This window comes from Mus caroli, chromosome 8 (genome assembly GCF_900094665.2).
Source record: "Mus caroli chromosome 8, CAROLI_EIJ_v1.1, whole genome shotgun sequence".
In the NCBI taxonomy this organism is placed as follows: Eukaryota; Metazoa; Chordata; class Mammalia; order Rodentia; family Muridae; genus Mus; species Mus caroli.
In genome coordinates, this window is record NC_034577.1 from 84,661,446 (window position 1) to 84,688,108 (window position 26,663).

General features: G+C 41.4%; 1 protein-coding gene and 1 pseudogene across 1 annotated transcript in view; both read right to left on the minus strand.

Moving 5' to 3' along the window:
• Window positions 1-851: 851 nt before the first annotated feature.
• LOC110300881 lies at window positions 852-14,598 on the minus strand (annotated as a pseudogene).
• A 6,618-nt stretch (window positions 14,599-21,216) lies between these two features.
• Window positions 21,217-26,663, minus strand: part of LOC110300388 (carboxylesterase 1D) — a 33,206-nt gene continuing 27,759 nt past the window's right edge. Inside the window, exons 12-14 of the mRNA XM_021170553.2 lie at window positions 26,164-26,295; window positions 24,869-24,941; window positions 21,217-21,584 (exon numbers count right to left, since the gene is read on the minus strand). Of these exons, the coding sequence (XP_021026212.1) occupies window positions 21,401-21,584; window positions 24,869-24,941; window positions 26,164-26,295 (389 nt within the window). The 3' untranslated portion in view covers window positions 21,217-21,400. The remainder of the gene's footprint in view (window positions 21,585-24,868; window positions 24,942-26,163; window positions 26,296-26,663) is intronic.

Here is a 26,663-nt window from a genome sequence, read left to right on the forward strand (position 1 = left end):
CAGAGTGATCTAGGGAGGAAGGCTCCACCCTAGGTAATCGCCTTAGTGGCAGCAAAGTCAAGGTCTGGCTCAGCCTGCTTCAGGCTGAGGGGTAGGTTACAATAAATTGTCAGACATGGACAGATTTATGGACAAAGGACAGGCTTAGAGGAAAGAGATGGATTCCCAGGTGGGGAAGTCTCTAGATGGCCGTTACTTCAGTCTTTCCTCCACAGTTTGGAAACAAATATTTCTATACTAAATCAATTCCATCTCTCTATAGTATTCATCATTTATCAGACATTTGCTAAAATGTATTTTTCTCCATAGTAAAATAAAATGCAAAGATTTGAAATTAGAAACTTGTGGGTCTTCAGTCTCAGATGATTGTGAAGCACATATTCTACGTATTCTGGAGAAAACAACCAACCCATTTGATGAAACTGGTTTCTAATATTTGTTTTGAGTCAGGGTTTTAGGCATGGCTGGCCTTGAGCTTCAGATTCTCCTGTCTCTACATCTTAGGTGCTGAGATTACAAACATGTACCACCACACTGGGGTTTTGCTTCTAATGTGTCTTTGTCTGGCTTCTAGTCTTGTCTGGATCTGTACCATCTCAGCCATAAACCAGCAGCCTCTTTGGTGCCATGAAGGAAAACATGTTCTTTTATTACTATGCTGCCCTCTGCTGGACACTGGGAAATACTCAGCTCAATAAGCCTGTCCATGCTTGCACTCAGAGATCTGCTCTGGTATCAGTGCAACTTTGAGCACTGGAAGACACACCATAGGCTGATACAAGGGCCCTAAAATGCCTGCTAGAGAGAGTTCTTCATTGCTGAATTTGATGGTGGGCAGTCAGGGCCCTGAGCCACTTTTGAGTAGTTACTTTAGAAAGTTTCTAACTATTAATTCCTTTTCTGGCCCAGATATAAATTAACACTGAAGGGGCTTCATCAAGAACTCTCAAAACAAATTTACTTTGTAAAGATATAAGCCTCTTTAAATGGTAGTCATCTGGATGCATAAACCTTGGTCAGAGCAGGGAGCATGATGGCTGAGCCTCTGTGGAGTGTATCTAAGAGGTCCATACATTCTCACCGATGGAATGATCCAGCCAAACTCTTGCTTGTTGAAGCCCACTATGTAGGGGACAGTGTTGAAACTCTTCTCAGCCAGGATCTCTTCTGGTGCCTTTGGCAGCACCACTCTGTCAATCACGGTGGACAGAGAGATGTTGTACTGGGTAAAACAGGAATGCAGCACTTATGAATACTATAGTTTACCTTTGAGCCACATCCCCTCTTTGCTGGTCTGAGAGCTTGCCAAGCATAAAGACTCCTGTAGCTATAGACAAGAAAACCCAATGTTCTAAAGAGAGTGGCTGAGTTTAGGAGACTTCAAAGTCAGAATTGTGAGGCAGGGACCAGCACAGCAATGTTGGTAGGGAATTGGGGAGAGGAGAATTCTCACTTAGTAGTAAGGGCTGATTGCCTCTGTTTATCCATATGTGAATCTGCTTTCTTTGAGATATGTAGTTGGCTTTGAGAAGACTGAGCTTATCACTCGAGGAGCCTAAACTGCAACCTTGTTTCTATTTATGGAAAGAAAATACCACGGCAAGCACCAGATTCTGCCCAATAGAGAGAGAGAGTAGAAAATATCACCTGGGCACAACTACTTCCCCCTTGTAAAAGCTGATTAGTGAAGACAGAATTTTCTAGATCTGCTGAGAGGAACTACGTTCTGAAGGAAGATGACACACTGGACACACAAAGCTGGTCTTTTTGATATCTGGTGTGGTATCTTTGCAAGAGTACCATAGACAACTGAAGAGAGTGGGCAGGTCTAAGCATCGGGAAGGAATTTAATGAAGTGAGCAAGAAACCAGGAAAGTCAGGACTCATCCCAGGAAATTCACAGTGGCCTGGATTTGGAGGACTTCTCTGGTAGAGTGTTAGAGGGTGGGGGTACAGAGTGGAATTATTTTCTATGTGTAATATATGACACATTTTTTTTACCCTTGACTACAATTCCATAGTGTATGCATGACACATTTTCATTACCCATTCTTCTGTTGATAGACAGACATGTAATACAAGTTCTTTTCTGTTAATATTAGTGAGGTAGCAAATATAAAAGGGGCAAGCAGAAAACAACAAAAATAATTGTTTGAAATGTTTCATAATAAGACCTAATACTTTGATATATATTCCTGGTTAGCTTTAATAGCCTAAGGTCACCTGAGAAGGGAATCACAATTAGGGATTGTCAGGATCATATTGGTTCGTGACCATGTCTGTGGAGGAATGTTTTGTTTGCCCACTGTGGGCAGCACCATTCCCTGGAAACCGTGTCCTAAGATATATAAGATAACTAGCTAAGTATGTGTTTCCCCATGAGCCAGCAAGCAGCCTTTCTCCATAGATTCTGCTGTACTTGTTTCCTTAGCTGAACAAGCCTGCTTGAGATTCTGCTTCATGCCTTCCCTCAATGATGAACCATTGCCTAGAGGTGTGACACACATAAACCCTTTACTCCACCAAGCTGCTTTAGATCTCAGGGTTTTAATCACAGGGACAGATAGGAAAGTAGAGCAGAAATTTATGTGGCACCTTCCTGGCAGTCAGGTTTGTTTGGGGGCGGGTACCATCTCAGTGCAGGGAAGGGACTTAATCCTGTAAGCAAAGCCAGGCTTTTAAGAAGGGAAATGGCATGGTCTATCTTTTATTCTCAAGAAGTAAAGAGAATGAGAAGGGAAAGTAGAGGCAGATCTGCAGAAGACTGACAGTAAGGGCCTGTATGTATTAGCACGTGGGAGGTGAAGGAAGACCCTGGCAACAGTAACCATGAGACCCCAGAAAGAGTTACTACTGCTCAGGAATACTGATATGTATATTTTGAGTCCACAGGCTTTGCCCTTTTGAGTCAGGGAAGCCAAAGGCGTTTTCCCCTCTTTTGTTTATCTCATGCCCCACAACCTGCTTAACAATAAGTCCAGTCTGAAATTCCTTCAAAAGTTCCTGCACTCCAGCCACATGCCATCACCCCACTCCTCAGCCCCTGGTATGATGTAGAAGCCTTGAAGTGCAAAGACCTCCACCCCCTCCTGCAGTACAAAGTCTTTCCTTCAATCTCCTTGCACATTCCCAGGCCCCTGTTTATATAGTGCATTGTGGGAAGCCACATGTGCCGTTGCAGAGTGGCACAGGCTTCTGCTGGCCACCACGCAAACATAGGCAGAAAAGGTTTTTTTGCCAAGATGAGGTTTTGAGAATTAACCAAATTAACCAATCAGATGAGAGAGAAGTTGACCAATCAGATGAGAGAGAAGTTAACCAATCAGATGAAAGAGAAAGTAACCAATCAGATGTAGGCATGCAAATGAGGTGGTAAGCATCAAACAAGCACAACCAATCCGGGTGTGAGACACGCCTCTCCTAGGCCTATATAAAGCAGCACCAGTGCTGGGCTCAGGGTCTATTCGCCTCTACAATCAAGCTCTCCCAATAAACGTGTGCAGAAGGATCCTGTTGCAGCATCATTCTTGCTGGTTGAGTCAGACGCGCGCAAGAGTGCATTTCTACTTTGCACTTAGTGTTAAGTTTTATACCTGCAATATAGCCATTTGGGAGCCTGAGGTAGGCAGATTACAAATTTCTAGACTACAGAGTAGGACCCAATCTCAAAATAGCAAATAAACACTAGATGTTAAAAAGAAAAAAGACCAGTGTTCAGAGCTCACTGATCATGCCTCATGTTGATTCATAGTCCACCCTTCTTAGCTGAAGCAGCCCCTCTCACCTTGGTGACTTTCTTAAGCCTGTTCCTTCCTCATTGCCTTTGAATTTGAAGGGAAGAAAGCAAAGGGAAAAATGTAATTACATATCAAAAATAGAAAAATAATGTAACTGGTGAGTTGTATGTGTATATTGACAAACAGAAACTTTTTTTCATAGTTAAGCGAATAATTGTCCATTGTTTGGGTGGTTGAAGGAATGAAAGATATGTTTTTATTGGATCATTTATGAATGAGGGACATACTGAAAATGTAAGAAAAATTATGGGTGTATTTCTAGAAAATTAATGAAAAGCTATGGATGAATGGGATGGTTGTTAGCATGAATGAATGAATTAGCATATGATAGATGAAAAGATAGGGAAATAGATGGCTATCCTAGGAACATAAGTGAGGAAATATCTCATAAATCCTAGGGAAGTTGTCTACTACTGTGTTATAACATAATTTTTATATCAACCAATAGATAATGTGACATTTTTCTGAAAAGTTCCTAATTAAATATCCCTGAAATTCAGGATAGTAGTTTTTGGTTTTAGGACTACGAAATATCTTATTCACTAAAATGTTATAAGAATGTTCAAAAAGCAAGCTTTCATAGATTTGAAAGATTTCCATGCAATTCTTCATCATGAAACATATAATTGGACTAATTTTTGACATTTAAGNTGTTTCATAATAGGAAATGAAATTCCCAGTTGGGGTCANGAAGTTGACACTCNTCCCAAGATCTGAGAAACTGTCCCCTTAGAGTCTATCCAGGACAAGAACAGCAAAAGAAACAATGTTGGGAGCCATAGAATAGTGGTGACTAGAAGGGATATACTTATGTACCAGTTTCACTGTGATCTCCAAGAGCTCACTCTCTGTCTTCTGGTGCAAACACTGAATCATGGCAGCTGATGAGGTGCCATTACACCCAAAAAGAATAGCAATTACCTGAAAAAGATCACAGGCAACATTAGAGGTCAAGAGTAATGACTATATTCTCTGTTGATGTCGACAGTAGTTTCTAGCCCAGTCGTCTCCTCCTCATCATCATCCTTCTTCTCTCCCTCTTCCACTCTCCCTATCTCTCCTCTCACTACCTCCTGCTTTTTTCCTTCATTCATTCTTATTGGATGATGATGATGAAGTTTTTGTGAAAGGATTTTACTAAGTAGGTCAGGATACCCTCAATCTTTCATCATTTCTTCTTTCTGTCTGCTTCCCCGGGTATTTTGGTTATAGTCATGCATCACCAGGTTTTGCTCTTACATCTTATTCTGTCAGGTGATAGTGGGTTTGTAAAGTGTCTAAATTGACACTATTCAACTTTTTGCTTTTGACCCCTTTGGGTCAATTTTTAAAAATGGAAATGTATCCTGCATATCAGATATTTACATTTCAATTCACAACATTAGCAAGATTATAGTTATGAAGTGGCAACAAAAGCAGTTTTATGGTTGAGGGTCAATACTACATGAGGAACTGTACTAAAGGGTCTCAGTATTAGAATGTTTGGGAACTACTGCTCTAAATTAGCAGAGGTAGATACTATATCCCACAGAATATTGCCTGTTACTAATTGGAATAATAACATGAGTGGGTCATTTCACATAAGCCTGTGCACATGGGTGTGTACACAAACACACACACACACACACACACACACACACACACACACACACATCACTGGACAAAATGTTCTTTAACTTGAATACCTCTAAGGAGCCCATTTGAAATAAAGGAAGAGGTCTTTTTGGTTTCATATACTGCTTTTCCCACCCACTAACAACTTTCCTTCAGGTTAGCTCCAAAAAAAAAAAAAAAATCTCATCTTTCAGTTTCCGCCCAGAATCACAGGGTGTCTGAGGAACATTACTCACATGAAGGTACATCAGAACGTGCAGAATGTGCCTTCACTGTGAGCCAAAAGATAGTTCTGATACTGAGCCCAGCAATAGTACTTTAGGATTGATTATCTCAGCAACAACCTGCAGCCAAAACAGCCAGGGAAGACCCAAGGGAAGCTCAAAAAGTGATGCAGGAAAGCCCAATTGAGACCTACTTCAGTCACAGCCTGGATAATCTTCTTGCCCAGGTTAGTAGTGATGACCACACCACTCTCAGAAATGGCTCTGTGGAAGAGGTCCTTGCCCAGAGGAGATAAGACCTGGCAGGGGAGAGAAGATTTTATACTCCTAAGATGGGTTTTGTGGTTAACATCAAATTGAAAGAAGAAAATCAGGAATCACCTAGAAATAAATCTGTTAGCACAGCTATGGGCCAGTTTCTGTATCAGATTAATTGAGGTTGGAAGATGTCTAATGGAAGCTGCATTCTTGTAACCCTTGACTAGCAGCCTGTCCAGTATCTGGGCCTCCTTTACATGGGAATGCAGACGTACTGGGTCATCAGCCCATGCTAAAGGCAACTAGGGAGAAAGTCAAGCTATAGTTAAATCCAAGAGGTTTGATCAAAGCTAAGGGGAATTGCCCCAATCTGGGGTTTCCTTGTCTGCATCTTATACACATTTGTAATGGTGCAAGTTTCTGGAGATGAATCTGGTTGCACTTGGAAAGATACCACACTTGTTTGATTTATTGACCCATGTTAAAAGACATGATTTTGAAGACCCAAGGTCATCGGTGAGCTGGGCAGCACCATTTGCTTCTGTTCTGAATCCTCTCTATGTGTCCATGTGACCAATCACCTCAGCTCTCATAATTACGACTCCCATGCTGTGGCAAACTGCATCCTTACACTGTGAGTCAAAATAAACTCCCCCTTAAGTTGTTTTGATGAATATTTCTCCACAGTAAAAAGAAAAGTCAAAGTTACTATGAATCATGGCACAATTGCTGTTTAGGGCTCCCCCTATCTCCTGGCCATGCATTTGGAGACCCAGGTGCTTTGTGGATAAAACTGCTTCTCACCCATCCTAGCCCTGATCCCAGACAGCTTATTATTCTGATATTTCCCAAGAGCGTCTCAGCAGAATGTGGCAGAAATTCAGAGTTTTCACAGAGCGAAAACACACTACCAGCACCTATCAGAGCAAATCCAAACTATTGGAAAGACAATACCAATAAAAGGCTTTGTAACACCTACCTGTACAAATTGTCTGTCTCTCTACTATTCAGAATTTACCCTAACACCAAAGATCACAGAGATCTGTGGACATTTCTTAGAAAGCACATGCATTGTTCAAATAGTAAAAATTGGATTTAGTCCAAGATATTAATACACATTTATGTAACTAGGATTTACTTTGACAATGCAATGTTACTCAATTATAGAAAGGTAGCAATACAGAAGAGAGCTTACTAGTAAGGACAACATTTATATGTTACTATATGACAAGAAGCTTTTTTTGGACAAAGGAACTAAAGAAACAACACTGCTGCATATGTAGAGAAAAAAGTAAAAGAAAAAGAAAAGAGGATATGGATGGAGAATAAGTGATGCATGATATATATATAGAAAAAGATATGATGCTGCATATAATTATGTGTATATACATGAATATATATGGAACTTTAGACAAGACTGAAAATAAATAAATGTAACAGCCAAATGTCAATCCCTGGGTATGTTGTCATTTAAGACATTTTCCTTAAATTAATTTTCCATAAGAAATTTCCCCTGGGCTGAAGAGATGGCTCAGTGGCTATGAACACTGCCTGTTCTTCCAGTTGTCTGGAGTTCAATTCCCAGCAACCACAGGGTCGCTCACAACCATCTGTAATGGGATCCTCTTCTGGTATGTCTGAAGATAACTACAGTGTACTTATATACATAAAATAAATCTTTTTAAAATAAGAAGTTTCCTCTGTTCCCAGGTGGTTGTTATCTGTGGATGTGGATGCTGGAAACCTAACTCAGGTTTTCTGGAAGAACAGCAGGCAGTCGGTCACTGATCCATCTCTCCAGGATTTCCACACCTCTTCTTATGTTCTTCCAAATACTGACCGTGTTCTCTATTTACTAAATCTTATGTCAATATTGCATGAAATAGTTAATCATTTATTTTAATGTTGTGTGCAAATGGTCACACTTTAAAATATTGTAACTCAAATATAGTAACCAATTAAAATTCTATTTTTTTCTCTGAGAATTCAAGTAGAATGCCAGTGTGTGTTGGTTCCATGGCTGAATGTCTGCTCAACTTTGAGGACAGTAAGGTTTCTTACAGCTCCCAGAACATCTGTAGCTTCCCTCACAGTTCCTATGACTCAATTCCACACATCAGCAAGACACTTCATATGCCTAGCCTATGATTGTGACCCACATCTTCTGCCCTACCTTTCCCCACTGGATCGTCCATCTCTCCTACCCACTTTCCTCTCATCCCTAAGACAACCTGATGTTGCCTTCTTAACCCCAGGGGAAGCCCCAGACTGATCTTGGGTTTTGAATTTGCTTAATGTAAAGATGCAACTTCGACCCAAACAAGGACACTTGGTCCAACTTATTGCTTCTCTCCTCCCATTTGTAGTGGGTACTCATCACCTCATCCCAGGACTTGTAGAGTGACACCTAATACTGAAATAATTAGTAAGGAGAACAAGATCAACCAAGTGAGCAGAGACACTGGAGATGTTCATGGCTCCAAGAATAAAAAAAAATAATGGTAAGTTTATAAAAACAAAAGAGAGCTAATTATACACCTGATGCTGTCCATCATCTGATTCTGTGCGGCAAAGAGTCAACCTGAACACAGATGTTGAATGTAAAGATGTTGTACTGGCTGCTTTCTAATAGGTTCCCTCACATGTACTCATCTCAAAGACCTAGTAGCTATATCAATCTATCCACAGCAAGGGGTCTGATGAAAGAAAACTTACAAGGATAGAGACACTGACACCTCCTGTTGACTCTCCAAAGATGGTTACAGAATCCGGGTTCCCTCCAAAGTTTGCAATGCTATCCAGGACCCAGCGTAGTGCAGCCAGCTGGTCCAAATGAGCCCAGTTCCCTCAGTTGTGTTCATCACCTGTGCTGCAATGTGACAGGGTGGAATGGGGACAGAGATGTCATGGCAGGGTTCTCAAGAGCCAGGAGGCCTGGGAAGCTTCAGTGAGCTTTTCAGAATCAGGTTGGACATCACAGCACTGACAGGGGGCTGGGGAAGAATTTACCTGCCTATAATCCTGAATGTGTTGATTTATGTGGGACTCTACACTCATATTCTAGAAACTATGTACTGCACTGAGGATCCAACATTGCTCAAATAGATAGAGAATAAGACAAACAAAATCTCTGACCATGCTCAGCTCACACTGGAGAGAAGAATCATGTAGTCAAGAAGAGAGTAAGTCAGCTCGCAGAAAAATACAAAGTGATCAATGTGGGGTCATCGGGTGATATTTACTGGGAAAATTCTATTTGAAGCAGCAACATCAAGAAAGAGAAATAAATGAGCCCATGTGTTTCATCAGTAACTGCAAAGGTGATTTCAATTAGAAGCATCAGGAACAGAGTCCCAAGGCCATGGGAATAGATATGTAAATGTAAGACAGAGGAGTTCAGATAGAACAAAGACTTTGCAGGATCTTCTATATCATCTGAAGTGGGGACCATGGGGCACAGACATGATAGAATCCAGTCATTGTCTCACAGTTCACTCAGCCCACTGGCTGGAGCAGCTATAATATTCAAAGTGCAGGCTTATCAAAACAGGTGACTATAGAAACTATAAATGTCAGAGGTATAGGACTTTGAGTGTGGTAATAAGGAAGGGTAACATTGGTTGCACAGTTCATAGCTGGGCTCTGGGCTCTACTGTGGAAGTCAGTACTGAGCACTGGAAGGGCATGGGGGGATGAGGCTAAGTGCAAGGCTAATGTGCCATTGGTGCATCACTCTCAAGAGGATCTCTGTAGTGCTCATAGGACCTTGCTCAGTTCTCCAGGAGTGTTTTGTTGTAGAAGTATCAAGACTGCATCCCATTACTCACTTCTCCCCTGTCACATTATCTTTTCTTCATGTAAGAATCTAACTTTTCATCTTCTACTATGTTACTTCCCAGGAAAGTGTTCTTATTCATAGGTCATCTACATAAACATTGGATTTTGAGTCTTAAGAACTTTTCAATAAATATGTGTTCTTATATCTAGCCAGCCTTGGGTGTTTGTTTCACTAGTGAACCAAATGAACCAAAGCAAAGTTTAGTTAATATACAGTGAAGAAAATGTAAAATCTTACCTAAATAATCCTCAAATACCCAGGCGGTATTGAATGGTTACCACCCTATGTTTTCATGGGCAGAGAGAGCTAGTCCATCATAGGTTGATGCTCCACCTAGCATCAATCCACCGCCATGGATCCACATCATTACCTGAACAACAATAAAGCCACATGGGCAGTAGATTGAAGATTTAGGGACAATCTGAGTTCATATGAATTGATTGTATCTAGGCTGTGACTGGAGGTCATTGCCCAAACCACACCAGTTTCCAGGAACATTGCAAAAGGCTGACTATTCTTGTTTTCTTGTTTTCTACTTTCGAAGATAAGGCCCAGGATGCATTCCACTCAATGACCCCACCCTTTCTTCTCATCTCTCACATCCTTCTAAGACACAGAATTGAGATTATCATGGAACCCATAAAAGCTAAGGGTCCTCTCATCACCACAGGATCTTCAGGCAACTGAACGCGAACAAAAAAGACAGACTTTGTAGTTCAGCTTAGTCTCATCTCATTTAACTCCTCAGAGATGAATTAAACTTCTCTATGGTAAGGGATTGTCTGGGGAGACACCCGCTGCCCTGATGTCATCCCTTCCTAGTGTACCTCTCCTCAAGCTTGAGTCTTCCCACTATGCTACTCCCAGCTCACATCCACTTCATTCAATATGGTCTTTGTTCATTTGGCTACCATCATCTCGAAATCTAGAGTGATTCAGGCTTTCTGATGAAACTTGAGCGGAAGAGGGATGTAATATCTATAATCCATGTTCTTTAATTTAAATAACAAGAAGATCAAGAAAGAAATGAAGGTGTGTGAAATAATATTGTGATAATTTGAGAGAATATTATGGGGGTATAATGAACCAAGAATTGGTCTATGCACTATAAATAATAAACTCTCCATATGGGAAGGAATAATACTTTCCTGTGTAACAGATAAGCAATGGAGGAGAATCTTCCTGCTGAGAAAGTACAGCCAGTAAGAGAATTATTCAGGGTTTGATCCTGTCAGCAACATGATGAGCTGACCAAAAACTCTGTTCCATGACCAGAGTGCTGTGAGACGGCTCTTGAACCATGAGGCAGACCCTAATGTGTCAGCATGGCTGTTGGCTCTCAGGCAGAACTGTGATCCAGCTTGATACTCACTGAGCTTTTGTATGGCAATTTCCATGTGAGGAAGCAGGCTGAGAGGTTAAGAAAGGGCTCTGTTCTCATCTTTGTGAAGGTAGATCCAGGTTTAATACTCATAATCTGTGTCTCTAGTGCATGTGTCTGAAGCTAGAGGGTCTCCTGTTATCATAATCTCAAGATCCCCATTTTCACCCTCTGAATCTCTGTAGCTTGCAAAAGATGAACTGTGGATACCTAAGAGTGAAGGCTGAGTCTGAGGCTTGTGGGTAATGATGTGTTGAAGAGGTTATGTATCTTCATAGACCAGTTGGAACAATCCATGAAAGCATGGCTATGTGGGAACAGATTAAATGTTTCCTTTTTTGACCCCATATTTGACTCTTTAGGTACCGGTACCTCTGGTCCAGGTATGGGGAGTAAAGTTTCCAAAGGTATTGTTGCCTGGCCTGCTAAGGTTTTACCATCTTCCTATTCCAACAATAGCTGTTGGCTTCTTGATAAACGGTCTCAAGGGCTCCAAAGTTGATAACAATTATGGAGAATCAGGGACAGATGCAAGTTCTACTTGTGGACAAATCCATCTCAGACACAGAACAGCTATTCACAGTTTACAAATGAGGGACTGGATGCACGGAGAGGATTGACAGCTGTCCTAAGGAGGCATAGCCAGGAAGATCCATGGTAGATAGTACTTAACACTTCCAAGTCTATTATGAGCAGCATTCTGTGTCTCTTTCCAATGAGAAGGCCAGATAAGGATTCCCTCTGGGATGCTCACTTTTTATATGACTTAAAGAATGGGTGTCACCAAGTTGTTTGTTTGTTTTCTTTTGTTTTGTTTTGTTTTTCTGCTTATCTCCCACTGACTTTTGAACACAGGAAACACCAAATCTTAGCAAACATTTCCACAACTTTGTCTGCGACTCCTGGGTCTCACATAGAGGGCTTCTGGGAAGTTTTTTGAGTGCCGACTATTACAAACTCAAGATTGCCTTCTCTAGAAAACTCTCTCCCAATCTTGTCATCTTTACCTGGCAGCCTGCCCCTTCTCCTGAACCATGTTCCCATGTGAAATGCTGAATCATTTGGTCATCAGACTGTGCCAAAGGCACCCAGATATGGAAATGAGCCAGAGTGAAATCCTGGAGTGCTGCCTACAGGCAGGCAACATGCTTTTGAGATTGTTCCAGCATCCTCCATCCTCCCTCCCTTTCATGGGAGAGTGAAATTGTTCATATGTCAATAAAGCTGTCACAGGCGACCTGAGAATGAAGCCACCTCCCTGCTCCACTGGCCCTGTCTATGAAGACGCACATGAAAACCAGGAAACCTGAATTTCCACTTCCTCGTGCTCTTTATTCTTCCCCACCAGAAACTTAGTTTCTCTATCTGTATCATGTTGGGTTGTTCACTTTCCCCCTAAGACTCCTCCCAGTTGTGACTTTAGTGGAAATCATGACTTAACTGCCATCAGGATAGGATTCTCATAACTAGAATAGGCAGTTCTTTTCCTTCTGTCCTACTAAGACTTGGGAAATTACATGTGAGTTGTATAGTACTCTCTACAAAAGTCTGGCATCACTGGAATAAGAACTCAAGTGAAAACTGGAAGGAAGCTGTGGTCCCTGAATCACTCCTGACTTATGTGCTCCTGACCCCTGCTGCCTTTATCACCTTTTAAGCCCACAGAAGATCTAGATGCTCAAACTTAAAGTCTGGAGTAATGGTTCCTGCAATTACAGGCAATTGGCTGCTTTTTGTCAAATTGGCAGGACTGTAAATACTCAGGTAGAGACAGTCTTCCGAAATCTTGAGAGGCAGGATCTCCTTTTCGGTGCTGAACATATCTGAGATTAGCTTTGCCCAACCTGCATCTTGGGAGCACCTGGGAGGGGAGAGAACATCTGAGATTCCACCAGAGTGAGAACCTTACCTGGGCCTGATCCTGCACTGAGAGATTTGAGCCTATATTTGTAGTTACTATTACTTCATTGAAGTAATTTCCATGGGTGAGAGGTGGAAATCATGCAAATCTCTGGGTTCTCTGAGTCCTATGGATGGAGAAGACCTAGTACCTCTTCTCTTCCTAGCGATTTTTGGGATGTTCTGGACCAAGGAAAAAGATGACTGTACAGTGACCTACACTATGAGATGTCACTTCCTGCAGTTCTTGGACAGGGTTTTGTCCTCGTGGACTTTTTACGGTGGTCTGTAGTTGACTGTGTTCCTACACCAGATAAATGTGCTATATAGTTCTCAGAAGACATTCATTTACCAAGACAGCCAGCTACATTGATAGGCAACCTGTTGTAGGTTGATGTAGGGAAGGGCATTGTTGTGGGAGAAACTCAGGAATTTAGCTAAATTCTAACCTTGTATCAGACATAATGTGCTGGGTTGGCTAAGATGAATTTCTTTCCTGCTCTGACCCCAAGCTTCCATTTTCAGGTAGAGTGAGCAAAGTCTCCAAAGGCTTTTGTTGCATGACCTGCTAAGGCCCAATATCTTCATGTTCCAACAGGATATTCTAGGATATTATGTAGTTGATGTACTAATCCATTATATTATTACAAAATATATGGTTATAATCAAAATCTCTATTAATAATACACATATTAGCCAGAAAAGCAAACATATACAGTGGATGAAACATGGGTAATTAGTGAGGAATCAAAATGTCAGGTAAAATAACACACAGTGCAGTCACACCAGCATCCCTCCCTCTGACTTCCTCAGTTACCCACAGTGCTCTCTGATAGCACTGTCTCCCATGCAAACTGTATTCAAACCTGTACCAAGGCATGCTTCTGGAATCAAACTCAAGATATCCAATTGACCATCTGTGACTGTGTTATTAGCTGTCTACATATTAAGGATTGTCATATTTTTCTGGTTGTTTGGAGTGACCTCGTTTGAACATTAACTGCCTTAAGTGCTTGCTGGCATAAAGTCTTTGACTCTGTGAGAAAGTACTAGCTCAGCTGAGTACAAGTAGACATAGATCCTGAAGTAAGCAGAAAAACAAATTGCTATAAATATTGTGAATAGTTGCCTAATAACCCATTCTGTTCTGATCTTCTCCTGAACTGTTTACCCAGTCAAACACTGGTCAGAGTGCTCTGTGCGGTTAAAGAAAGTGTGTTTGTCTATTCTGATGGCACCAAAATAAGAACCTGTCCTGCTCTTACTCACTAACTTTTCTAGAGAAGCAGGAAAAAATGAGGGAATAGGGAGACCAAGAGCCACCAGCAGTCAAGTACAAAAAACCTAAATTCGGACTCATTACACACTGTTGGATCACAAGAGTATATCAGAACACCATTTGGGAAAGACTTAATGTTTACTTATTCTTGAATAACAAAACACTCAGTTTCCCCAATTTTATAATCATGCTGTTAGTTATGGTTTTTGAAGTTCATACTCCACTGGATCTAACTAACTTAGCTGCTTCCCCATTCTTCCAGCTATGTTGTCACACACTAGAAGTAGCTCACCGTCATTCTCCAGCATGGCCTCCCCTACAGTGAGGGAAATCTCTCTCTCTCTCTCTCTCTCTCTCTCTCTCTCTCTCTCTCTCTCTCCCTCTCTCTAGATGCACTGCCTTGTCTATTCATCAACACTGACTTTATGTTGAAAAACATCATGATAATTGCCGCAGACCCTCTGGGTCCCTGTGTCTGCGTGGAACGGGGTCTCTCGACGCGGGTGGGCAAAGCGTGGATGAGTGACAAACAGACACACACAGGAGAGTTCGTGTGGAATCTGAGTGTAATTTTGCAACTCGAGCATCAGAGTTTTTATGCAGAGGACAATAAGGAAGTTGGGTGACATATTCGCAAGGTACAATTGAGGTAACCAGAATCTTACATAAAACAGAGGAATGCAAACACAAAAGGTCTAAAGGGAACCACCTGGGATAGAATTCATTGATAACAGCTGGGATCAACATAGGCTCCACCTAAGATTAGAAGCTCCACTAATCTTAGAAGCCAGGGTCAAGGGCTTCGTGTCCTTGCCATAGTTCCTATTTTAGTCTCTTGTATAGTCCACCTTCCCCTTAGGCCATTGTAAATACGTGTGTATGGTTATAACTCTGCTATAGTATCTATTCTGGTTTCTCCTTTGGTCTGAAACTTCCTTCTTCCTTAGTGATGGTAAATTCCTGTGTAAGGGAGTGACTTAGCTTTTACAATCTTGCTGAATTCTAAGCCCATGATCTTGCTCAAGGACATTTCTAGGACTGTTGGAACACTGGTGGAAGGCTTAAGCCATGTCAGAATTCAATTTTAAAAAGCACTTATAATAGGAAAATACTGAAAGAGAGCACGTGGATCCATACACTAGACTAACGTGGGAATGGAACTCGGGAATGAAAAATTACTGTATGGGTAGGGAATGCTAGACTCCAGGAGGAGAACTTCTTTGAAACTCTTTTGCCTCATGAGTGACTTTTAAGCCTCTCGGCTTGTCCAGTTGACTCGACCAGAGAGCGTAGCAGATAATATTTTCATCATCAAGCCTGGCAGAAGCCCATTCATCACATAGGTTTTCTCCATAAGGTTCCTCACAGCCTGCAGTGCTTGGAGACACTGGATATGCCAGCATCACTATGTTTGAGAGTACCTTAAACAGAGAAGCAAACAAACAGACAGGCAGTCTCTTAGAAAGAAAATATCACAGGAGTAGCATTGCAGCCTTACATGCACCAAAGAGGGTGCATGTAAGGCTGCAAGGTCAGAGAAGGTAAAGTTTTATTTCAAATGAGAATGCTGGAGCCACATGAGTCAAACTTCCTTTCAACTTTTCCCTGCTCTGTGCAAATGTAGTTAACCAAATACAGGAGGTGATACCAAATATTACAAAATCAGCAAACAAACAGGAAATGTAATGCTCTCAATTCCCTAACCAAAGGATATGGACTAGGAGATTAGATAAAAAAGAAATCAGGATTCACCTGTTTGTTGCCTCCAAGGAGTGCTTGTTACCATGGAGGACAAAGACAGCCTAGGATCAAATGATGGAGAAGGCTTTTCAAGAAGGCAGAAATAGAAAGAAAGAAATTGTCTTTGTTCCCAATCTGACAGACTCTAAATTGATATTAGTCAGAAAGTCACAAAGAAGGTTACTTTATATTAAGGGAAAATTTCATCATGAAGATGTAACAATTGAAAAAAATTATTCATCAAAATATCAGCACTACAAGTTTCAAAAAACAATATTTGTTAATAAATAGATTGAATCCAGGGGAATTATAGTGGGTGACATTGACACTTCACTGTCACCAATATATAGACTACCCTGACCAAAAACCAGAGAACCATCTGAGGTAAATAACATTAATATAAGTCAAATGGACCTAATATACTTCTGCAGGGCATGCCATCCAAATACTCCAGAGCCCAGAATCTTCTCAGCAGCTCATGAGACTTCCTTTGTAATAGAAAATATGGTTCTCAAAGCAGACCTTCACAAATGACTAACACTGAAGCTTTTATTTTTTTGTATTATATTTGACAATGAAATGAACCTAGAAATCAACAGCAAAAGAAACAGGAAAACATAAGTAAACTCATGGATATTGAAAAACACACCTTTTCTCCCACTCACGCTTAATGCTATACACACCACTCTTCTACAAATTCCCTTAACCTTCCCACAATGATGTTCCCCCAACTCTGCTATACTTGTTCTTATTTGTATTTCTTCAAAGCCAAAAAATACTAATTCTCTTGATTGTTGAGCTATTACACCACTTTCTTTACCTTTCTGACTCCCCTTTGCCTGGCTCCAACATGGTTTATACAGAGCTCAACCAAAATGTAAGAAGCCATACATGACATACTCTATTGCCAGCTAGAACATAACTGTAGAGTCATGGCTCCTCCTACCCAGGACTACCAACAGGCAGAACATATTATACTAACCAGGACACTGACCCTAGCCTAAGGATCGTTCCTGGTTATTGTCACTTATGTGAACACCTCTTCCTGGTGTAAGAGATCCTATAGACATTGTAATAGATCCCAAATTTGCTGGGGTTGCAGTTGCTTGTTGTTGAACACTACAACCAAATGAAGGGGATCTAGGTTGGTCAACACATGGTTACTCACCTTATCATTCCTCAGTACTAACTCCTGTGAAGCCTTGTTGGGGGTGAAAGAGGCAACTGCTAGCTGCCCAGAGACATCTCTGGACATCCTTTTTAAGCAGGCCAAGGGGGGTCCAGAAGTCTCTTTTTAACCTGGAAGATTACTTTGTTGAGATTGCCTCTGGAAAAAGAATCTTTCTGGGCCTTCTGTTGAATTTCTGCTTCCATGGGGTTGTACTTGATATGACTGAGTCTATGTTGAGGGGTATAATATGCCTGGTTATGATCTTTCACCATGTATGCTGGATTAAAACACTGACTTGGTTTCCCTGATTAGAATTAGGTTAGGTTGTCTAGCCTCTACCTGGCTCCATTCCCCAAATCCTACAAAGATAGCATCCTCCAGCCAATCTTGAAGGCAATTATCAGAGGCTATATGTACCTGTAATAATTTTATTGTTCATCATCACAATCATTAATACTGAACCAAGTGGAGACAGCATGGTGAATTTCACAGGGTGATTTTTTTTTTTTCTTAGAAGAATTCCTACCCTGGTTCATATATTTATAGATGAATCAAGTTTTCATAAAAGAATCTACAAATCTGTATGAACATCAGGATGGTAATTGTACCTTGACAATCATTTGATAGGAGTCACAGAGTGAGAAGGAATAACTGCTGCAGACTGGACTCAGTTGACCCCTCAACCCGCAGGGGAATCAGGGTCCTGTTATTCAGGTGGGCAGGGAGTCACAGAAAAGTGACAAACAGACCTGACACAGACAGAGTGCTGTATCTGAATGTAATTTCTCAAAGCTAGCATCAGACTTATATTACAGAAGAAAGCAAAGAAGTTAAGTGACACATCAGCTAAGGTACATTGAAGTTATCTGACACAAAACAGAGAAATGCATATGTAAAGACTGACAGGAACTAGGAAGTGTTTATAACTGAAATAAGATCAGCCCTATCTAAAATCAGCTATTCACAGGAGCCAGGTGAAAGGGCCCAGGTGCAATTCTGGTCTATTGTTAAACCTACCACCAGGGGTCCCTTAGTAAATACCTAATTATGTTATTCCTCTGGGCCTAGTGAAAAACATGCACCAGGGAAGTTCTGTTTTACTAAACTTTTCATGAATAGTCCAATACTCCAGTTCCTCATTAAACCACAATCTACCTTCTTTATACTATTATGGTAATGTAGGCTGCCATTCGTGTCTGTAATGAGAATTCTAAGTTTACTATTTTGAACTAGCCCTGAGATTTCTAGCTTCTATTCAGTAAAATACTGCAAGAAAGCATTCAAGACCCTCCACACTATCACAGGGACAAATTTGGAACATTCATATTACAGGATGCCAAGGCTCCAGGAGACTAAGTTTCTCTGAAACATTTTGATTCAGGACTGCATCCAAGCTTTTGGGACAGCCACACAGTTTTTACTGGAGTGGATGTGGCAAATAACAAGAGCTCCTTCCTAGAATTTTATGTTTAAAAAAGGGGGGTGAGTGGTGAGTGGGCATTTATTGGACATGTGCTTTTGCACCTTAAAGTTCATGAATCACTATTTGTTGAACTCTGTCCATTTGAAAAGGTTGCTGATCTCTTGTTTGAAAATTGTACCAATCCATTGAAACTGAGCCCAGTCCACCCATGAGCAGAGATCTGAAGATCTTGTCCTTCAATGGCTGGTGTTGCTCAAAGGGCATGGTATTTCCATGGGTTACCATGCACATGGGATTTGCAGTTCAAGTCCATGTGGACATTGGATACTCCCAGGATGACCTTGGATGACTCCACCACCTTGGATATAATCTTTTCTTCTTCCTGCCAGATAATCGTGTTGTCCACTCAGCAGTTAAAGTCCTTGACTAGTCCTTTTGACATGGCCACAGAGAGGTCATCATGAGCAACAGTCTTGGCAATGTTGGACTTGCTGATGGTGGCTGGTCCATAATGTATACCCAGGTGGTGTTTCTTCTTCTGGGGCCCTACTGACACCATCCTACCAAGGTGCTGGGCTGAAGCCACTCAGCTAGAAGAGTCCAGTGAAGATCCCCTCACTTGTCATTTTAGACCCATATCATGATTAAAGATTAACTACTAATATTTAATCTGATTTGATATCAATGACAGCATTACAAATGATGTTGTTCTAGTATTCCTCTACCTTATAGATGCTCTAAGTTGTTTTCAGGACATACAGCCTGCCCTGCTCTCCTTTCCCTAGAAAGAGACTATTTATCCCTTAATGGTTTGCTCACTTGTTCACTTGGACTGGCCCCATGAGAGTGGATAATGAAAATGTGGGATATATACATATTGTATATATGGACTGTTATTCATGTTTGAGAATAAAATTTTGTGTTTGCAAAAAGATAAATAAATGGAACTGGAGAACAACAAATGAAGATAAATAAGGCAGATGCAGAACAACAATGATCAAAGGTTGAAACATCGTTAATGGTTGGCTTTAGCTTTCAGTACCCATCTTTGAACCATAACACTGTAACTTCACACTACAATATAAGCTACATGAAATTTGAAATAAAATAGCACACTTTAATTCTGCCCCACACCTTTGATATTGCTCTTTTTTGCTTTTTTGACTCCAGAGAGTTCTCCCACACTGGCACACCCACTAACTGACTTCTGTGAGTTGATACAGGACATCTACTGACTCAATGCTAAGGAGGAGTGGGTTATGTTGTCAGGGTGGGTAAGATGAAGTCTTTTTGCTGACCCTGTTTCTCAGCAGCAGTAAAAGCTCTCTGATGACTTAGGTCCAGTACTATTTGTTCTATTCATGTGATGGGTTACAGAACTACAACTTTTTCCTTTGGCTGCAATAGGCCTTCATCTGGTAAAGATTCCCCCATGTGGGCAGAGTATGGTCCCCTTATGGAAATGGAGTAGTGGTGTGCTTTGTGCATTCCTAGAGACAAATTTTATCCCAGTATTGCAGCATGTCCACAGACTTATTCATAAGCACCTGGAGGACATCTACAGAGGAGTCTGGAATGGGTGTAAGCTTCTTTTTGGGTCTGTGGTTCTCAATTAATTTTGTATTCTTATTTAGACCACACATTGCCTTTAGCACTTAGAAAACTCTGGTCATTCTCATTTTATTTATGAGAATATCTCTCTGGAAAGGAAAGGTGAGACATATTCACATCTGCTGTGAAATAGTGTCTCCTGAGCATAAAAGCCTTTTAATGAGAAAGGTTAAGAATATCTGTAAAAGATTCCTTGAGACCCTATAAAGAGATTAGGGCATTTTAGAGGGTTACTAGATCATCATTTGCAAGCCCAACCACTCTCTGTATCCTCATACAGTTTCTGTGCAATTCTGCCAGAGGTGTACTGGGTTCTTGGAGGGGATAGATTATACATAGGGTAGACAGTTAACCAAAGAAGGGATTCCTTTTTTTGGGAGGGGGTTGGTTTTTGTTGTTGTTTGGTTGCTTCTTTAATTATTTTTTTTTTTATGGTTCCTCTCTCTTTGTCTATCCCTCTCTGAGGCACATAGACTAATTTTGAGCCAAAGACATTGCATTAGTTAGGTTTCTATTGGTACAATAAAGACCACAACTAAAAAGAATTTGCAGAGGAAAAAGGTTTATTTGACTATGCATGCTGAGTCATAGTTCCCTAAAGGAAGCCAAGGCAAGAACTCATGGTAGGAACCTGGAAGGAGGAACTGAGTCAGAGGCCATGAAGGACTGCTGCTTCCGGGGTTGCTACCCATGGGTTGCTCAGATGGCTTTCTTATACAACCCAGGACCCCAGCCTCAGGGTAGCACCACCCATAGAGGGCTGGGTCCTCCTACATCAATCATTGATCAAGAAAATGCCCTCCAAACTTGCCCACAGGCAATCTGATGGAGGTATTTTCTCAAGCTTCGCTGCACACACATGAACATACACAAAACAAAGAAACAAGCAAGCAAGCAAATGAATGAATGAATGGATGAATGAATGAAAACAAAAAGAAAAAAAACAACTAAAACCTGCCAAGACAGACATTGACCCAATTCTGATTTTCAAAACAATGTTTTATTTTTACAAGTTGAAGGAGATAAATATTTCCTTTTTAATGCATTTGTATAAAATACCATATAGTGTTATAGCTTCAAAGATAAGAGTTATTTCTCTACAAAAATCTTCTGTGGAATAATACTCCTTTGACTCCAGGTTCTTAAGCACAGCTGACCCTCCTGATCAGAGCTCAACATGTTCCCTGTGGGATGGCCTCTGGGCTGACTCCTTGGCCCTGAGCTCAGCCCAAAAACTCACTTCTTTGTCCTTCAGTCTCTGGGCTGCCTGAGTTGAGGCACCAATCTTCAGATACCCTTCCTTCTGGTCATATTCTGGCCAGTGGGGCAGCCCTCCACCATTAGGGTTTCTGTGAACAGAATTAAAAGAAAAAAAGAAAAGAATTCACCAAAGCAACTGTGCTGTCCCCATGGTGCTCTGAGATATTTTTCAAGGAGACCTTGGCGGATCACTGCCAAGAAGCTACCTTCCACAGCCATGCCAGATCCTTAACTCCTAGGGCAGCCTGCTCATGTTTAGAAAGTTCCGTGTTCTTTAGATCTTAGCTCTCCTCCAAAGCCTCATGTGTTGAAAGCTGAAGCTCAGGTTACACTTATGTTAGGGCTCATGGAGGCATCAGGAGGTGGCACCTACTTGGGAGAATCTGGTCACTAAGGGTCAGCTTTGCACCATGTTGGGACTTCAGTCTTTTATCTCAGTGCTTCCTGACTGCACACACATGTACACACACACATGCACACACACAAAAGAAGCAAACAAACAAAACAAAACAAAACAACTACATCAGTTTCCTGAGTGCCAAGAGACCAGATGCCACCTAAAGTCACCACAGTCCACTCTGTCATAGGCTCAAAGTGAAAATTTCAAGAGAAAGTCAGAGCCAAAATCAAACCTTCATCATTTAAGTTGATAAAATTTGGGAATTTTGTCTCAACAATTGAAAGATGATAACATATAGAATTACTACTACTAATATTACTAAAAAGTAGATCTTGCTGAGATTAACACCCCGCCCCCTCATGTGGTGCTGATAAACTTTTTTTTTTTTAAACTGGTATATGAATGAGTTTGGGAATGTTTGGAGTGTGCCGTATAGAGTGAAGAATGCGGTAAGGGAGGTTTATGGGAATTCTAGAAGGTTCTAATAGGGAAGAAAGGTAGAGAAACCAAGCTCATGATGGCTCCGTAGAGAAGGATACCTGGACTAGAGGCCACTTATGCTCCATTCTCGCAACAGATTTACCTGTATTTGTCCATTCTGATATCATATGGGGTACAGAGTTAAAGAGTATTCGATGGTGGAGGACATTCAAAGGTACAAGAGCATCTAGGTAGTACACAAGGTTTGTTTTGTCCTTAATTATATTTGTGGTGTGACTCATAGGCAAAAACAACAGGAAGAATAGAAAAACTCAATCTTGCCAAATAACAAAAACAAAACTTAAACACACCCCCCCACACACACACACACAAAACCTCTCACCACCCCCACTACCATAGCCAAGGACTATGATTAAGGCTGAGTAGAAGCAGAGTACCCTTGCTGAGGAGACTGCTTCATTAAGAAGCCAGAGTTCCATGCACCAGATCAAAATGAAAGCAGAAAATTGGACATAGTACTACCGGAAGATCCAGCAATACCACTCCTGGGCATATATCCAGAAGATGTTCCAACTTGTAATAAGGACACAGGCTACACTATGTTCATAGCAGCCTTATTTATAATAGCCAGAAGCTGGAAAGAACCCAGATGTCCCTCAACAGAGGAATGGATACAGAAAATGTGGTACATTTACACAATGGAGTACTACTCAGCTATTAAAAACAATGAATTTATGAAACTCTTAGGCAAATGGATGGATCTAGAGGATATCATCCTGAGTGAGGTAACCCAATCACAAAAGAACACACATGATATGCACTCACTGATAAGTGGATATTGGCCCAGGAACTCAGAATACTCAAGATACAATTTGCAAAACACGTGAAACTTAAGAAGGAAGACCAAAATGTGGATACTTCGATCCTTCTCAGAAGGGGGAACAAAATATCCATGGAAGGAGTTATAGAGACAAAGTTCAGAGCAGAGACTGAAGGAATGGCCATCCAGAGACTGCCCCACCTGGGTATCCATCCCATAAACAACCACCAAACCCTGACACTATTGCAGATGCCAACAAGATTTCACTGACAGGAACCTGATATAGCTGTCTTCTTTGAGGCTCCTCTGCCATTGCGTGGCAAATACAGAAGTGGATGCTCACAGTCATCCATTGGACAGAGAACAGAGTCCCCAGTGAAGAAGCTAGAGAAAGTACCTAAGGAGCTGAAGGGGTCTGCAGCCCTATAGGAAGAACAACAACACAAACTATCCAGTATCCCGCCCCCCCCCTCCCCCAGAGCTACCTGGTACTAAACCACCAATCAAAGAAAACACATGGTAGGACTCGTGTCTCTAGCTGCATATGTAGCAGAGGATGGCCTAGTCGGCCATCAATGGGAGGAGAGGCCCTTGTTCTTGCGGAAGATTCTATGCCCAAGTATAGGGGAATGCCAGGGCCAGGAAGTGGGAGTGGGTGGGTTGGCGAGCAGTGTGAGGGGGGAGGGAATAGAGAATTTTCAGAGAGGAAACTAGGAAAGGAGATAGCATTTGATGTGTAAGTAAAGAAAATATCTAATAAAAAATAACAAAAAAATCTGTGTAAAAATAAATAAAAAAATTAAAAAAATAAAAATGAAAGCTGCTCCCAGGACTTCTCAGGAGCTGTCTCTAGTTCCACCTTTATCCTTATTCTTCTTTACCCACCTTTGCCCCGACTTTCTTTTTGTCAAAATGCAAGTGCAATGAGGTCTTCAAGGCTTATGCTTAGATTGCAAAAGAAAGATTTGAAGTCCCTGTCGACAGCATTAAAAAAGCACGATGCTTAAAGCTCTGAGAATAAAGTTGATGAGACTCTAAATAGAGAGTCTAATGAGTTAGAAGAGACAGGATTTGAACCTTCTACCTAGATTCAAATCAAACTATGACCACAATCAACCCCAGAGAGGCTGTGGGAGCCAAAGGCTTTGGGGAAAGGGCTTCCTAAGTCTTTCAGAACTCACACTAACTAAAAGATTTCTGGATTCTGAACATGGAGCCTCAGAGATTAATATTAGCCCTATTGGACTTGATCCTCAGCTGAGAGTGCTCCTGGGACATGGTAGGAACTCTAAAGGTAGGCTTAGTTGGAAGGAGCTGATCCTAAGGGACATGACCCTGATGAGTATGTTAAGACCCTCATCTTTTCTTCTATCTCTACTCTCTGACTGCCAGTGAGATGGAGAGACAAAGAGATCTAGCCATCACATTATCCTACCATGTTCTACACTGACAACAACTGGGCAAGCAGGTCAAAAGACTGAGAATTGAACCCTCTGAGTTTCTGAGCCAAAATTTACATCCCATCCTTTAATGCTGAATTATCTCAAAAGCTCCATCAAAGCTCTAAATCAGATTACTCTAACCTTCATTGTTGGAGTGCTGTGGTCACAGAGACAGGAGGTTGGCCACTCAAACCTTAGAAAACACTCCTCTTCAAAAAGCACAACTACACCACACCTCCAGATCTGTCCCTTCTTTGTCACAAAACTCACCCATTCCGAGCAAAGTTGGCCCAGAATTTCATCACCATCTTGCTGAGGTTGGTCTCCTCTTCTGAGGCACCATCTGTATGGGGAAGAAGGAGTAAGCTTCAGATACTTAGCAAGTGGCTTTGTTTGGTTTTATTTGTTTGTTTAGCAGTCACATAGCAGGAGTGATTCTGATCATGGTCATCATCCTAGGAGCTTCTTAGAAGTTAGACCTTCTTAGAGTCTTGACCTTTTCTACATCTTACTATTTTTAATTTATTTTTTATTTTTTATTTTTATTTTTTTGCTGCAAACTGCAAGAGGACTTTTATTTCAAGAGTGTTCTCGGTCCCACAGTCATACACCACGCAGGGGTAGAGGACCGTGGTACCCCGAGTAGCTGGGTAAGGGGGTATTTAAAGGAAGAAACCACAACTCAAGGAGGTGGGGAGGGCGTTGTTGGAAAATACCAAAAATACCAGTTAAGAGTCACGAGGAAGTGGAAAGTCAAGACAGTTTTCTAGGAGCCTCTAGCAATAGCACCTTTGCCTAGCGTGTTCCACACATCTTACTATTTTAAAACCTACCTTTTAAGAACACACTGACTGATAGTCTAAACTTCAAGTTAAGAATAGATTACTACATACTGGCTTCCTTTGTCACCCATGCTCACATGCCTGCCCTAAACTATGAGTTTCCTCAGTCTTTGTAGGGTTGCTAGCTCTTGGGTCTTTTCTTAATCTCTCTCTTTCTCCAAAATTCCTAAGACATCACCAAACAGGGAGAGGTCCAGAGATACTTATTTCATGAGAAACATGAGTTAGATTGCTAATTACACATAACTAGTGGAAAGCAGTGCACTGAAGACAGTGGTGAAAGCTTCCCTAAGTATCATGTTACAAAAGATGGCAAATATATGACCCAGATATATATAGACAGACACATGGGTAAAATATGATAGGCTTTGTCCAGGGTTAGAAATGAACTGTTTCTTCACTCAAATCCTAGCAATGCTCTAATGGGAAGAGAGTCCATCAGTGTCCCGCTTCCCCCAAAGTAAAGCCTGTGGCTGGCCTATCATCTCTCTAATTGGCACTACAGGTCATGATGCTGAGAGTAACTGTGTCGGGGGACACATGAACACAAGCTTCCTTCATATGTGTGAAAGCTCAGGACTGACTCCTGGTATAGCTCAACCCAGCTACAGAGTGGCTGGAAAGCTAACTGGGGAGAAAAGGAGAAACCTGTACAGGTCGTCAAGCCAGGACTCAAATTCAGGCCTCCTAATGCCCAGGCCTCTGACAACAAAGAAACATTACCTTTTAAAAATGGAGATCCAAATACTGAGAAGATCTCATCACCATGGTCTCCTATTACTGCCTTGGGTCTCATGGCCGATACAAAGCTTGGGCGGTACTCAAACTCATACATGTAGGTGGAGGCTCCAGCATCTGCGGAGACAGGGATTCATGCAGAGTTCACAATGTCCTTTCCATGGCTCCAGTGTTCTCTTGCTCACAGAACACTAGAGCTGCCAAGTACTGATTCTTATGGACAATCCCATGTTTCCACCCCCAACCTTGGAACCTCAGAACTTTGCATAACTCACAACAGGGGATAGATAGTGCCTACAATAGGGTAACTCAGAGAGAAAAGTTTCAGGCTCCAGAGTAGCATATTGGGGAGATTTTACAGCCTTGCCCCTTTGAAGATAGTAAGAGATAAACACACACACACACACACACACACACACACACACACACAAGGAAAAAATGCTTAACTTTGTATTCACACACATTTTTAATAATGGTAAGTATAT